We start from the raw sequence: 16116 nt of genomic DNA, 5'->3' as shown, positions 1-16116 counted from the left end.
AAATTGTTTTTTTTTAGCAAAAAGGACAGAAATTGTTGGTCCTTTTTTACTTTTATAAACAAGGACATGGAAAATCGTTGCTGCTGCTTTTGAGTGGTGAGGAATGGTGGCCTTTTCGCTGCATTCCCCGAATTAACAACAAACGCACGCACTGTCTGGCACTCGGTCACTAACCATGAGATTCGCGAGAAGGCAAATACTCCCTCCATAGTCATTGCAAGAATTTTGACAAGTCAAAGTTTTTCAAGTTTGACTAAACTTATATAGCAAAATAATAATATTTTTGGTACCAACTAAGTATCATTAGATTCTTCGTCAATTATATTTTTATAGTATACCTAGTTTATGTCATAAATCTTTACATTTCTTTCTATATTTTTGGTCAAACTTGAAAACGTTTTGACTCTTCAAGATTATTGAAATGAATTATAATTTAAAACGGAGGGAGTACATAAGAAATCGTGAACTAGCTACCCCTCTGTCAAAAAAAGTTATTCCGGCTTCCAAAAAAATAACAATTTTAAATATTGACCAGATATATTTAACAAAATATTAATGTTTATGGCACAAACTTTATTTGAAGATATAAATATCACACGCATTTTTTTTATAAATCTAGTCAAAATTAAAAAAAATTGACCAATATAATTCTAATAACAACTCTAATTTTTTGGATGGAGGGAGTGCAGCGATGCCACCTACTCACTAAACAACCATGACCATCTTTTTGTCTAACAACTTTTGGACACGCACTTGGGCCTTGTTTATTCGCGAAATGAAAATTTTTAGCTATCATATGAGATGTGTCGCAAGGATATTGGGGGTTTAGATATTAATAAAAAAATAAATCATATAGCTTGCTTGAAAAGTACGAGACAAATTTATCAAGCCTAATTAATCATTGTCGTCGTGCAGCAGATTGGGATCTCTCCTACGTCATCACCATCGCTGTTAACACCTGATCTTCGTTGCATGAAGGTAGATGGATCTTGCTCCGTCCCGTTCCGCCGTGGTGTCGGCCCGGACTGGCCACAAGACCTGACCCTACGCTCCCATGGAGGCAGCCAGATCTGGTGTGTTGCTGCTGTCAGGCGGATTGCCTATCTCTACTATGTCGATCTGTGTCGGCGCCTTTGACCCACCGGACGCCTTACGCCGTCCGATCCTATTGATTTGGCTGTCAGTGTCGTCGTCGTTAAGCAGCAGATCAGGATCTTCCCTACATCATCGCCATCGCTGGGCCGCCGCTACCGTCTATGTGTTTGCTTCGTCGTTGCATCTCCTTCGCCGTCACCCGTGCATCAACAATTGTGTTGCGCAATCCCTGTTGGGCCATCCGTTTGCACAAGATCTTTGTCCTGCAACTCCATTGACATGGCAACCCGATCACAACTACGTCGACCTCGGTCATCTTTAGCATGACTTCTTCGACTACGGTTGCGTCCTCATGCTCGGCTACCTCAACATTGGCACAATATGCTACCGTCTTGCATGAGGACTCGTCGGTTTATTCTCCAACTACAACATACACGTCGTATTGACTATTACGATTGCGGGGGGGGGGGGGGGTGGTTAGCTTTGTCAGCTTTTTCTCTCACCACCTGCAACACTCCAGCTGTGACTGTGGGAGATGTTAGAGTAAATAGCAATAATACCATATTGTGTACCCACGTGAGATGTTAATCCTATATACCTATATAATCAGTCCATAAAACCCAATACAATATGCTTAGGCTTTGTTTAGTTTCCAATTTTTTTGATTTTGAGCACTGTAGCACTTTTATTTTTATTCGATAATTATTGTCCAATCATGGACTAACTAGACTCAAAGATTCATCTCGCGGTTTACAAGCAAATTGTGTAATTAGTTTTTATTTTTAACTATATTTAATGTTTCATGCATGTACCACAAGATTCGATGTGACGGAAAATCTTGAAAAGTTTTTGGGCGAACAAAACAAAGCCTCAATATATTTTGAATATATTTTGTCAGTTATATATATTTTCCTTTCAACTAGTAGTAGCTGGTTCTAATCGCTAATTGGCGGGCTGCCGGCGACACAAGTCAAGCTGAAGAGTATTAGTACAATATAAATACTGTACTGTACTCCAGTAGTATTATACTTTTTTTTGAAACTAGTAGTATTATACTTGAGATAAAAAAGGAGCAAAATTTACTGACACGGTGGGACCCGCCGCGCGACCGTGGCAGCGGCTATATATAAAGGCCGGCCCAGTAAGCGCGTCCCCAGTCCGAGAAACAAGGCCCCCCAACCCAACCCGGCCCTCCGCGTCGCTGCTCTGCACTCTGCCGCAGAGCCAGCAGCAGAGCGGCCGCCTGCCGGCCATGGCGCGCGCCCCGAGCTGGTCGTCGCCCCTCGTCCTGGTGCTCATCATCGTGGCCACCGCCGTCGCCGCCGTGACCGCGTCGGAGGCGATCAGGGTGCCCGCCGTCGGCAACTGGACGGAGGAGCTGCGCGGGGCCGCGACGACGAGGCGAGCCCGGCAGCGGCACGGGTGGCGCTCCCGGCGCCGGACGTTCGAGAACGGCCTCGGCCGTACGCCGCAGATGGGGTACGTACATATACACTCGCCGTCGATGCTAGTAGTGTGCTAGCAACTAGTATATATAATAATATCCCCGCGGCGGCGGCGCCATTACCGCCGCCCGGCCACCTCCTCTTCTTCTTCTTCTTCTTCTTCCCCGGTAGCTTTTTCTGCCCGCGCCATCGGCATGTTGTTGCCAGTTGAGTCTGCACGACCCGCGTGGTCACCGAATGGCACCACCAACAAACAGTCCAACAACACCAAACAAGTTTTTTTTTTCTTTTTTTGGGGGGGCGGAGGCGCCGAGGGAAACTGAAACGCAATCGTGACTTTTTTTGGGCGCGGGAGGGAGGGGGAAGGGACATGTCCTTGGCTTGCGTCGGAAGCGAGACGGGCGGCCGGCGGGGTGAATCCCTTCCGTTTCCGCGCGCAGCAGCAGCTTTTTGCTCGGCGTTGTTGGTGTTGGCTTTCATCATGGCCAGCTCGAGGCTGACCCCCCCTTTTGTTCCTTGCCTTCCTGCATGGCTCAAGTAGCGCCGCCTACGCGCGCGACGCTTTTCTTCCGTGGCGTCTCGGCCGATAGATTCTTTATTTCTCCTTGCGTGAGTGGCAGGATTACTTGCCACTGCTCCTCTAGGCCTTGTTTAGTTTTTAAAAAAAAATTACAATTTTTTTTTTAAAAATTCTTCGTCACATCAAATTTTGTAACACATTTATAAAATATTAAATATAAATAAAAGAAATAACTAATTATATAATTTAACTGTAATTTATGAGATGAATCTTTTGAACATAATTAGTTTATAATTAGATAATATTTATCAATTATAAATAAAAGTGGTATGGTGTTAATTTTATAAATTTTTTTGGAAGTAAATAATCAGCTAAGCTAGCTAGGACGCGGTCGAGGGGGTGGTTGTTGCACTTAATTTTTCATTTTTTTTTGTAAAAAAGAAAATTCTCTATCCATTGCCAGCAAAGTCCGATGCATGGAATGCGCGCAAAGGAAATTTACAGGCTGTCCACATCGGTTATATTTCTCTCACTTTAAATGTCGATTACGGTTGAAAAATGAAATCCCATGGAGCTATTTATTGGGACGGTGAAAGTGAAATTTGGCAGGGTCGGGAGCACGTACGTCCACGGAAATGGCCAAAGGATCCGTCCTTTGTTTATTTTATTTTTCGCTGCTTTTGACGGCAGAGACTCTCGCTCTTTTGCTTTTTTGTTTCGCGGTTTTCCACTCTCCTGTCGCGCTTTCGTGCCTGGCTCCGTCTACTATCAACCGTACCGGCACGATTCAACTGCACAAGGCAAGTTGTCGACTCGCCGCCACTGTCCGTGTGTGAAAAAAAAAAAAATCAACACTTTTCCATTCTCGCTGCCGTGCATGACGCACGTAAGCATACCAGGCGATGATGCCATCGCGTCTGCTAGGCGTTTCAGCTACTACGTACTGTCAAGCAAAGCAACATGTGTACTCGTATGCTTGCATATATCATCACGTGTTTACCTTGCTGCTGCTGCTGCTGTCAGTTACTCGTATTAAACTTTTCGGTCAGTCCGGTGACGAAATGTGCGTGCGTGCACTGCTGTGTTTGTTTAGGTGGAATAGCTGGAACCACTTCGGCTGCGGGATCAACGAGAACCTCATCAAGCAGACAGGTACGCGTACGGCTGCTCCTCCCCCACTACTATACCCACTCCATCTCCATCTCAAGCAGCTAGCCCTTTTCTTTCTCGATCGGCCGCTTGCTTTTGCTAGGAGTAGTCTTTTGCGTGTTCGATCGCGGTCTCGCGGAGCAGAAAAAGAAAATACGAGTGAAACGCGCGGGCGTATCTGCTGCATGTTCTCGGGGCGAAAATGTATTATTATTGGCAACGCACAAGAGGTGGAGTCCGTGCCGCGCGACGCGTCTCTCCCTTTCAGCTTTTGGGTGCGATGCGGTCGAGTTCGGCACATCACATCGGTCGGTGCGTCGGTTAGGCTCTCTCTCACGTACGTAGCAAAGCATTAGCATCCTGTGTGGTTTGGGTGGCATGTTAGCGTCACCGAATTCGGCGATGCGCTTGCATGCGCACAAGAGTCAAGAGAGGGTTTCGGTGTGTCTCTGTCCGCTTTTCATTCAATCGTCCTCCTGCTTTAAAAAGGACAGGCAATGCAACCTTTTTTAGCTTGTCTGGGTTAGAACCAAATCAACCATCAGGGCAGATCCAGGCCTCGGGCTAGGGGGCTGTGTAGTCTAAATTTCCTATAAGTAGGTCTTCTGAAGCCTATAAAAATCTCCGACGTGTAGCCTAAGATAGCTCATTCTACAACCAGTCCAAGCAGCTCTTTACTAATTAGCCCCTCCTAGATGGTGATTCTAGATCCGCTTCTGTCAACCATGGTGCTGCTACCTGTGTGCAAGTTGCATCGACATCACCGATCGTGTAGTGTAGGGTAGCCAGAAACACACAACACTCCAAGGAGTGTGTCGTGTGGGAATCTTGTATCTCCTTTCCGGATTTCACACGAGGTGTAGTCGTGTGTAGGCTCCACACCTATTACAGTAGTTTTGACAAACAGGTAAAATAAAAAATGCTGGAGGCACGTGAATTCCAGGTCCGGGGGGACAATTTCAGCTCATGTACGCCTACCCATTTTTTTAACTAAAAAAACTACATTACCATCCAAAACGCGACCTGGTTAGTAGTAAAACCAGGCGATCAGAACGCGGCGGAGCACAAGGCTTGTGCAGGCAGAGATAGATGCCCACCGAGGCTTGTGCTTGTGCTCTTGTGCACTGGGGACCGGCCGACCGGCCATAGGATACCGCAACAACTAGAGTTCGCCAATCACCACCGCCGGGGCGCGACCGATGTCGGCCGGCGAAAATTATCTACTAGTACTAGTTCCTGACTTCCTGCAGAGTTGTTGGATGTTTGTTACAGCTTGCACCTTGCAAGCAGCCAATCGAAGTGCAAGCCATGGAGGGAGAGGACGAACATACCAGATCCGCTGCACCGCACATTGCCAGATTCTTCTCTCACTCTCTTTCGCGCTTCATGACATCCAAGCCTCTAGCCGATCTTTATTCTTTCGGCACCGGATCAGATCAGATCAGAGATGTTTTCGCCTTTAACTCCTGCGCAGATGGTCTGGCCCAACGACTCAGCTGAGAGCTTGATTACTGCAGAAGTTCAGAGCACAGACCAGAAATAAATAAACACACACACACACTTCAGACACCCGAGAGAAACAAAATACTAGCTAAAATTTGTGGCAGAAACATGCAGAGAACATTTCATTTTTGTATTAAAAAGGGAAGAGTTACAAAGGGATTGGCAGAGAGTGTCCTTGGGAAGGTTTCTATGTTCATTAGTCATGACGACCCATACCCATAAAGCTCATGATCCACTGACAAAAGGGCTTCACGGATTCCTCCTCCTCTTGTCCCTTGAGGCCTGAATTGAAAACTGAACGAATCATGGATCCCCACGACATGTGCTGGCGGATCTCTGAATAAATCTAGATATCGTATTTATGAATAAATCTAGACAGCGGTCTTTGTGACCGGATACATTAATCATGGTCTTTGTGGTCCAATGAATAGGATAGCAAATCAATTGACCATTGTGTCACCATGGTCTATAAATCTATGTGGTTGTTGATGGACGAAAGCATTCAGAAAAGGGACGTCTGGGCCAACAAAGAGATGGGTCAGACAAGGATTGGTGCAGCCTAACCTAACCAGTTTCTAATAGGAGAGGGGCAGATGTGGATCATGCACCTGCTCCTCTTGGACTGTCTCCATTGACCTATAACTGTGATTAGTACTGAACCACTTAGTCACCAGTTCCATGTTTATGGGTGGTTGAAGCAGGAGAAATGCCTCGTCATGACTTTGTTGTATATTAGAATAACGCAAAGAAGATGTTATGCTGTCAAACTTCTCCTATCAACAATATTCATTCATAAACTTCCATGGTTACATACATGTTTGGTTTGGAGAGATCGTGTGAGATCCTCAATTCTGCTCTAACAGTTTTTCTTTTCTTCAGCTGATGCACTGGTCAACACTGGTCTGGCGAAATTGGGCTATGAGTATGTTAATATAGGTATGGATTATGATCTAAACCTCATTTCGTTTAATATACATTAATTAGTCCTTAGCTGAAAGGTTTTCCGTATCTTCTTTCAGATGATTGCTGGGCAGAATCTGACAGGGACTACCAGGTAAGAAGATCAAATTTGCCTACAGCTGCAGCACGCGCTAACCCCTAACCACCCCAATCATTTTCAGCATTAACATCAGTTCAATCAAAGAAAAATGTGGAGAGGAACTTCTGGAAAGCACAAAAGTAAATGGAGGGGAACTCATCAATAAGTAGCTTATAGAGAACTTTAAAACTTTGTTTTTATATATACGATGATGAGGATTTAAATAGTAAATAAATACAGAACTAGTACATGGACTATTGCAGCTATAATAAGTAATTGTAGTTTTTCTACAAACTTTTGTGATCCAGTGACCAAAACATACTATACTTTTATTTTCATCTTATAGAATGACCTGACTACAATTTAGTACTGTCGGTCTGTCGCTATTGACAAAGTTGCATTTTTATTTCTCAGGGAAACTTTGTTGCACATAGACAAAACTTCCCTTCTGGCATCAAGGCACTCGCAGATTATGTGCACGCAAAAGGGCTGAAGCTTGGCATCTACAGTGATGCTGGGTATGCTATGCTGCTAGCTATCAAAAATCAGTTTTATTATGATATATAAGTGCCAGTTCATTCTGATCCTAGAGCAACTGTAATCCTCAATGCCCAAGGAAAATAATAATTTGTAACAGAAAACCTTAAACTGAACTGCTACTGTTCATTGCAGGACACGAACATGCAGCCAAAAAATGCCAGGATCACTTGATCATGAAGAGCAGGATGTGAAAACATTTTCATCTTGGGTAAAATCTCTTTCTGTTCCTTACCTGATGACTGATGCGAAATCAACACTGACAAAAGTGGTTGACATCTGATTGAGTTTCTGATGTTCTTCTAACTCTTCTTCTCTCAACTCCAGGGTATTGATTATCTGAAATATGACAACTGCAATGATGCTGGCAGGAGTGTAATGGAGAGGTAAACAAGAACGATACCTTAAAAACTACATCTTGATTGATGCATGCCAGATTGCTGAGTACTTCTTATGGCCATTGCAGATATACTAAAATGAGCAATGCTATGAAAACCTATGGAAAGAACATCTTCTTCTCGTTGTGTGAATGGTGAGTTTTCTCCTAGCAACACTTCTGTACAGAGGAAAGAAATGTTACTGATACTAATTTCTTCAACTGTGCCTCTACTACATAGGGGAAGAGAAAATCCTGCTACCTGGGCAGGCAGCATGGGAAACAGCTGGAGAACAACTGATGATATCGCTGACAACTGGGGCAGGTGCTGCTCATTTCATTTTTAGTCTCCCTTGGATAGCTACTGAAATTGACAGGACTAATCACAGTTACCGTGATATTTCAGCATGACATCTCGTGCAGACCAGAATGACAGATGGGCTTCCTATGCCGGACCTGGTGGGTGGAACGGTAAGAGTTCAGACATCAGACGATTCTGTTCGTGCCTAAACACTTCTGAAAATTTACCAATGCATAATAGATTCTCTTGTGTTTGAACATCAGATCCTGATATGCTTGAAGTGGGCAACGGTGGTATGTCTGAGGCGGAGTACCGCTCTCACTTCAGCATCTGGGCACTTGCCAAGGTACTAAGAATTTTTCTGCATGTTAACAGTGCTGTTGCAATATAAAATGTTCTGCAGTTTCATCACTGGAAACCTGTCTTGCCTTATGCAGGCTCCTCTTCTGATCGGATGCGACGTACGGTCGATGAGCCAGCAGACAAAGGACATACTCAGCAACTCAGAAGTCATCGCTGTGAACCAAGGCAAGACTTCCCTTCCACATTTTTAACTATGATGGTTTTATGGCGTTTCAGTGTGCTGATGCAACAGATTCCTGAACAGATAGTCTTGGTGTCCAAGGAAAGAAAGTGCAATCCAACAATGGCTTGGAGGTAAGCATTCCTTAACCTCAGCATTAGCACCTTCCATGAAGCAGTTTTTTCCACAGCAAAACCATGAAACGGCTTAGTATGGTTCTGATTTCTGAAGCTGAGAGTCCTGTGTTCTTTTGTAGGTTTGGGCTGGGCCACTCAGCAACAACAGGAAGGCCGTGGTGCTCTGGAACCGGCAGGGCTACCAGGCAACCATCACCGCACAATGGTCGAGCATCGGGCTTGCTTCATCCACTGCTGTCACTGCTCGTGATCTATGGGCGGTACGCTTGCCTTCTTTCTTTCTTCAGATTGCATACTCCATATCGTAATCATGTACTCCCTCGGTTCCAAATTATAAGTCATTTCAAGAATTTTGAAGAGTCAAAGCATTTTTAAGTTTCACCAAAAATATAGAGAGAAATATAAAGATTTATGTCATAAAATAGGTATACTATGAAAATATAACTAACAAAGAATCTAATGATACTTGGTTGGTACCAAAAATGTTATTATTCTGTTATATAAATTTGGTCAAACTTGAAAAACTTTGACTCTCCAAGATTCTTGGAATGACTTATAATTTGGGACGGAGGGAGTAATGAAGGTTGCTGCTCAGAACCTTGGACTGAGATTTCATATTCCATTTTGTTGTGCAGCACTCATCATTCTCGGCTCAGGGCCAATTATCAGCTTCAGTGGCACCTCATGACTGCAAGATGTATGTCCTGACACCAAATTAACTTATAGAAGACATGAGCGGAGTCCATAGTGTGGGATGCAACCATTCGATCAAGATTCAGGAAAATGAGTATGCAGGCAAGGATTCTAAGATAAGGAAACGAAATATCATTGTTGTGGTGGGGGGAATAATTTATAATCTGTAAGTGTATCTAAGGAGCCGTCAAATGTCGGTGCCTGTATTCTGAGTGTTTGCAACAAAAGTTGCAGCAATAAAATTGGCTTGCCCACCACTCTCTTTACGAGCATGTTAACGGATTTCAGAGAGCGGGAGAAATATACCCATCATAGTTCCATTTCGTTGAATATGGAATGCCAACACGATTTCAATGATTCTTCTCCCACTCAATAAGCACCACAGGCATCGCTCATTGTCACCTGAAATTCTGAATTCAGGGGAGGATTTTCGTACGCTATAAAACTGTAACGGCAGGTTCCACGCAGAACAGAAACAAACGATGCATATACCAAAAACTGAAGCCGGACGAGCAGCGCCGCAGCCGCAGGATACTTGATCTGGACGTTGCTGGTGGTGGGAGAGCGGGCGGCGCCGAGCAGCTTCCCTGGCGGCTGGCCGCGAACCTCTCCCAAACCCTGGCCGCGCGAGTGTCACTGTGTCAGGCCTTGACAATGACTTGGTAGTTCCTGAACCATTTTATAAAATAGTGAAAATTATTCATCACACTGAATCTTGCGACACATACATAGAGTATTAAATATAGATAAAAAATAACTAATTTTACAGTTCACCTATAATTTACGAGATGATTTTTTTAAGTCTAATTAATTTATAGTTAGACAATAATTATCAAATACAAACGAAAGTGATACGATAACACTTTGCAAAAATTTTCACCAACTAAAGCCTTGTTTAGTTCACCCAAAAAACCAAAAAGTTTTTAAGATTCTCCGTCACATCAAATCTTGCGGCACATGAAGCATTAAATATAGACGAAAACAAAAACTAATTACACAGTTTGCCTGTAAATTACGAGACGAATCTTTTTGACCCTAGTTAATCTATGATTAGATAATATTTGCCACAAACAAATAAAAATGCTACAGTGTTCGAAAACTTTTCATTTCACGAACTAAACAAGGCCTAAATAAGACCTTGTTTCAAACAGATTACATAAACCAAATCAGCCAACCTCTCTAACCGGTTTTGGCCCAGTAAGATAACAAACCGGTTTCCTTCCAAACCGAATCAGCGCAGTAAGATAACAAACTGGTTTTGGCCCAAACCATGGCCTGGTTTAAGTTTGGGAAAAAGTCTACTTTAGGTCCCTCAACTTTCGCGAAAGTCTGATTTTCATCCCTAAACTCTAAAACCGGACAAAATACATCCCTCAACTTTTAAAATCATGCACATTACATCCTTGACCTTGTTTTGAAAGCGGTTTTACCTTTTTCTTTTTATTTATTTTGGCTGAATTTTTTGAAAAATCACAGTAAATTACATAAAAATCATAAAATAGAAAACTCAATTTTGTTGGACTTTAGATCAGTAGATCTACACATTGAATATATAATATAGTATGTTCTAGTACAATTTTTTTGATGCATCTTTAGATCTATGTTTTTTTGTAATTAATTAGACTAATTATAGATACACTTTCTATGGTCTAATTGTGATGAAATTTATATGGTGAGCTAATTATTCTATGTTTGAGTTATAGTAAAAATTTTATACTCATTGAATCACGTATTACTTAGTTATAGATTTATTTAGGTTTATGCTTGTTAAATTATAATAAATCTATAACTAAGTTATACATGATCTAATGAGTATGAAATTTTTACCATAGTTTAAACATATAATAATTAGTCTAACATAAAAAAAATTCACCACAATTGCACCATACAAACTATAGCTATGAATTATTCTAATTAGTTATAGAAAAACACAAATCTAAAGCTATAATAAAAATTTTGTACTAAAGCATACTATATTATATGTTCACTATGTAGATCTACTTATCTGGAGTCCAACACAATCAGAATTACTATTTTATGAATTTTATGTGATTTACTCTAATTTTACAAAATATTCAGCCAAAATAAATAAAAATAAAAAAGACAAAATTGTCTTCAAAACCGCTCATAACCATATCAGGGACGTAATATGCATGGTTTCAAAAATTGAGGGATGTATTTTACCCGATTTTAAAGTTCAGGATGAAAAAGAGACTTTCCTAAAAGTTGAGCCCCGTAGACTTCTTCGTTAAGTTTGCTCTGGACTATTATACGCCGACACACAGCCGTTTCCCGTTTCTTCTTCCAAGCATGCCGTCGCTGCCGACCTAGGTACGCCGGGTGCCGACTGCCCAGGTCTTCTTGGGGCCTTCACCGGGGACGGCCACCACCAGGTATGCCCACGCCTTGGTCTTCTATTCCTGCTGTGCGAAACCGAGCACCCAAACCCTAACTTACTATTTGCAATCGGATCTGATTAGTTAAAGTGTATATGCATGTGTTATGCGGTTATGCGAGTACTCTCCAAAAAATTTCGGGTGTACATGTGTGCACCCATGTCCTTTTACTGGGTCCGTACCTGGTTGATGTCGTACCACATTGAGATAATATAACGACATCCGTTGATTGAAAATCATGTTTTTCCAATTTTTCTGTACACCAGAAAATGGCAACAGTATTTTTGAACTCATATTAGCATTTTTCTTCTTTGCGTAGCTCAGAATCTGATGTGAAATCAATGCCAATATTTACACGAAAAATTGAACAAATTTCATCCCGAATAGCTTTACAACTGATGCCGTTTCATCAGTACAAAAAACACAAAACTCAGAAATTTCAGAGTTAAAATATATAAGTTAAAACACCTGTTTAGTCGGCAATTTATGATGGGAAAGCAACCATAGTCCATAAAGTTTCAGATTTTCAGATTCATGGTGCAAACTATTATTAGGTATTTTAAACTTATCCATTTATGGGATGGGATTAACAGGTATATATAGTACAAAAGATTGGTCACTATTTCTTTTTTTTGTCTCTATGCTAACTTGCAGCAGAATGTATATGTAGCATATGCTTCAAGCGAACAAGGACAAAATGAGTTCATCTGAGGATGACTTCACCGCACTGTCTGAGGGTTCATCTGAGGATGACTTCACCGCTCTGTCTGAGGGTTCATCTGAGGATAACTTAACCTCACTGTCTGAGCATTCATCTGAGGATGACTTCACCCGACTGTCTGAGTTGACCGTCGGAAAGAACAAATGTAGAGTCCGGGTGCGCGTCTCACGGCTGTGGGAATCCTTCAATCCGAAAAATGACATATCATTTGGCCTTGACTGTCTTCTGATTGATGATGAGGTGATGCATTCCCTACCAAGTTAAAAAACCAAATGGCTGATCACATTGCTTGCTACTAATGTTAATTACCATCCTTTGAGTTTTCAATACACTGATTTTTCCACTTGTTTTTCACTTGTAGGGTGAAACTATGCAGGCACGTGTACTTCCTGACGATATAGACCAGTTTGAAGAGCAGCTAACTGAAGGGAAGGTCTATGCCCTGTCGGATTTTACAGTTGGTGATACTAGGGAAAGCTACATGACCTGTAGCAATGAGTTCACTATATACTTTGGAAGGCAGACAGTGGTCAATGAGATAGAAGGAGATATTGATTCGATACCCCTCCACAGCTTTGAGTTCATTGATTTTAAGAATCTCCGTTCTAGGTGCGACGACAATAGCGTATTGACAGGTAGATTCTTTTGGAACTGCAAATTTGATCAGAGTTAGACCTGCCGCATTTCTATCTCTTTTCCCCCTCTTACATACATGGATATAAATTACGCAGATGTCTTGGGCCACATAGTATATGTTGGGGATCTGCAGGAGGTTGAGAAAAAATCCCGCACTATAGAAATTTGCAACGTAACAATTCAGAATTTGAGGTAATTGAATACAGACTATACAGTTCTCCTTTTCGGATGATTGATGTCCCTTGATAGCTCCTCACTGCTGGAGTTACTGTTTACAGTGGAAGGAAACTGGGTGTCACATTATATGGAGATATTGCTTGCGGTTTTGCTGAAGATATGCTCAAGAAAGGCCAAAAAGGCTCAGTTGTTGCTGTCTTTGCAGGGATGCGTGTTGAAAGCTCACATTCAGGTTAATCTCTATCATGTATACTGTCAAATTATATTTCTTTGTTTTATTGTAAAACGTTAATCTCTATCATTTGATGCAACCATAGTGTGTACTGAGATATTCTGGTGCCATTTGTTCTGAAATCATGATCTTTTGCGTTATAGTTTGCTCTACAACATGTTCAAAGTACTATCTAGATTTGGAAATACCAGAGGTTCAAGAATTCTGTGCGAAGTGAGTGGACTTCATAAGTTCATACCTACATTTATGATTGATCTATGATGTATTAGTACATGGCTAACTGTTCGTGTTCATGCAGTCTGCACATTCAGCTAGAAAACCCTATTCCAGAAAAAAGTGAAGCTCAGAAGTTAGCTGAGAGTTGGCGAACAATTGAACAGATAAAACGCTTGGATCCAAAGGATTATGACGAGGTTAATTAAGAGGCTGCTCTTATCATGATGTGCAAAGCTTATCTGTTTTACTCACATACCTGTCTTCACTTGTAGGATACCACGTTTCTGTGCAGAGTCTCTCTGATAGATATAGATTGCACCAGTGGTTGGTGTTATCTTGGATGCGATACCTGCCAAAAGTCAATGGGCAGGGCCCCAAGAAAGTACAGGTGCAGCCGTTGTGGCCCGATTAAGAGGCCAATTAACTGGTATGCTGCCATTTGTTGCTCAATTGATCATCAATTTGTACTTGTTGCTCAATTTGTAAGTCGCTAATTACCACACTGCTGTTCTGGGCATGCAAGGTACAAGCTGAAGACGACGGTGAAAGATGCCACAGGCACAATGACCTTGATGATCTTCTGTGAGGTGGCAGAGGAGCTGGTTGGTGTCTCTGCAGAGGAGCTCGTTGATGAGATCGAGGATGACGAGGAGTGGTACACCCTGCCAGAAGAAATCGAGGATCTTCTTGGATCGACCCGCACCTTCCAAGTATTCGACAAGCACCTAAGCGGGAGCTTCTCTGTATATGCAATCATGGACGATGATATCGTCCCAGTCCCTGCTGCAACCACTAGTCAATGCAAGGAGGAGAGTGTACCTGAGGGCAGTGTTAACGCTGCATTCCCTTCTCCAGCCACTACTCTATGCAAGGTGGAGCCTGTCCTTGAAGACAGTGTTGGCATGGCAGCCCCTGCTCCAACCATGACTCCATGCAAGGAGGAGCCTTTTAGCATGGTAGTCCCTGCTCCAACCACGAAACATGAATGCAAGGAGGAGCCATTCGTTGAACAGTGTTAACATTGCAGTCCCTCTGCCAACAACTACTCAATGCAAGGAGGAGGAGCCTGTCCCTGAGGGCAGCGCTGTCACGGGAGAAGCAAGGTTGAAGTCCACTCGTCTCCAGAAGCCTAACAAGCGTCTGCGAGGGGATGACTGGATCAACTAACTCGTCGGGCCACATTCACATTCAGAGTTCAGACACTGTGACTCATTTAGCGTACTTTAGGTTAATGCATCCTCTAGGATGGGTCATGTTCTCTTCTAGTACCTGGGAACAATTGTATCTACTGCTATGTCCTGTGACTCGATCGGGTGTCAGTGCTAGGTAACAGACCTTAACTTGTTTAAGAACTCTGTTTATCGATCTGGTGTCAGTGCTAGGTAACAGATCTGGTTCTCGTTGAGTAGCGTGCTTTCTTAGTGCCTGTGCGACACGGTGCTCATGGTTTAAATCCGGAAATATTATTATACAGTAGCAGTCTAGCAGAGTGTTTTTGCTTGTGGACATGTTACTGCTACTAAGGCCTTGTTCAGTTCGCAAAAATTTTCAAGATTCCCCGTCACATCGAATCTTTAGTCGTATGCATGGAGCATTAAATATAGACGAAAATAAAAGCTAATTGACAGTTTACATGTAATTTGTGAGATGAATTTTTTGAGCCTACTTACTCCGTGATTGGACAATATTTGTCAAATAAAAACGAAAGTGCTACGGTTGCCAAAAACCAAAAAATTTACAAACTAAACAAGGCCTAAGTAGTCCACCCCCAAATTACTGAGTGTGGACTAATTCGACCCACTGAACTATAAAACCGGATTTTCTACCTCTGAACTTTTCAAAACCGGTCAATGAACCCCCCCTAAGCAGTTTTGGATGGTGGTTTTGCTACAAAGACTGTGGTTTTGTTCTTTTCTTTTTTATTATTTTCACTGAATTTTTAAAAAATTAAAGTAAATCACAAAAAAAATATAAAATAGACAATCCAATTTCGTTAGACTCTAAATGAGTAGATCTACACAATGAACATATAATATAGTATGATTTAGTATAAAAGTTTTGTTGTAGCTTTTGATCGATGCTTTTCTATAATTAATTAAAATAATTCATAGATTTAAAGCTACAGAAAAAACTTGGTACTAAAATATACCATTTTATATGTTCATTGTGTAGAGCTACTCATGTAGAGTCCAACAAATTTAGATTTTCTATTTTATGATTTTTATATAATGTACTATATTTTTTCAAAGATTCAGCGAAAATAAGTTAAAAAAGACAAAACCACCGTCTAGCAAAACTACTGTCCAAAACCGCTTGGGGGTGTTATTTGACTGTTTTTGAAAAATTAAAGAGGTAAAAAAAATTCGATTTTATAGTTTTGGGTGGTGAAGTAGTCCACCCTCAATAGTTGGGGGAGTTAC

General features: G+C 41.9%; 2 protein-coding genes across 4 annotated transcripts; both read left to right on the top strand.

The window, feature by feature from the left end:
- Positions 2247–9636, top strand: LOC8065820 (alpha-galactosidase). Its single transcript, XM_002466975.2, has 15 exons — positions 2247–2574; positions 4154–4212; positions 6592–6648; positions 6732–6766; positions 7166–7269; positions 7424–7499; positions 7616–7674; positions 7755–7820; positions 7906–7989; positions 8071–8135; positions 8229–8311; positions 8403–8493; positions 8573–8622; positions 8745–8885; positions 9261–9636. The coding sequence occupies exons 1-15, from the start codon at positions 2348–2350 to the stop codon at positions 9342–9344; spliced, it is 1281 nt and encodes a 426-aa protein (XP_002467020.1). The 5' UTR covers positions 2247–2347; the 3' UTR covers positions 9345–9636.
- Positions 11560–15216, top strand: LOC110431966. 3 transcript variants are annotated; one of them, XM_021451835.1, is made up of 9 exons: positions 11560–11711; positions 12385–12675; positions 12797–13070; positions 13167–13263; positions 13350–13480; positions 13624–13693; positions 13779–13893; positions 13969–14123; positions 14220–15101. In XM_021451835.1, exons 2-9 carry the CDS (start codon positions 12388–12390, stop codon positions 14713–14715), a joined length of 1626 nt encoding a protein of 541 aa, XP_021307510.1. In that variant the 5' UTR covers positions 11560–11711; positions 12385–12387; the 3' UTR covers positions 14716–15101. The 3 variants fall into 3 exon arrangements, with proteins under 3 accessions (XP_021307510.1, XP_021307509.1, XP_021307511.1); XM_021451834.1 differs by having other exon boundaries at positions 11561–11711; positions 12372–12675; positions 14220–15216; XM_021451836.1 differs by having other exon boundaries at positions 11570–11711; positions 12369–12675.

The sequence above is a fragment of the Sorghum bicolor genome, chromosome 1 (genome assembly GCF_000003195.3).
Source record: "Sorghum bicolor cultivar BTx623 chromosome 1, Sorghum_bicolor_NCBIv3, whole genome shotgun sequence".
NCBI classification, from domain to species: Eukaryota; Viridiplantae; Streptophyta; class Magnoliopsida; order Poales; family Poaceae; genus Sorghum; species Sorghum bicolor.
Note: the sequence above shows the minus strand (reverse complement) of the source record. Positions and strands in the feature narration are given on the sequence as shown.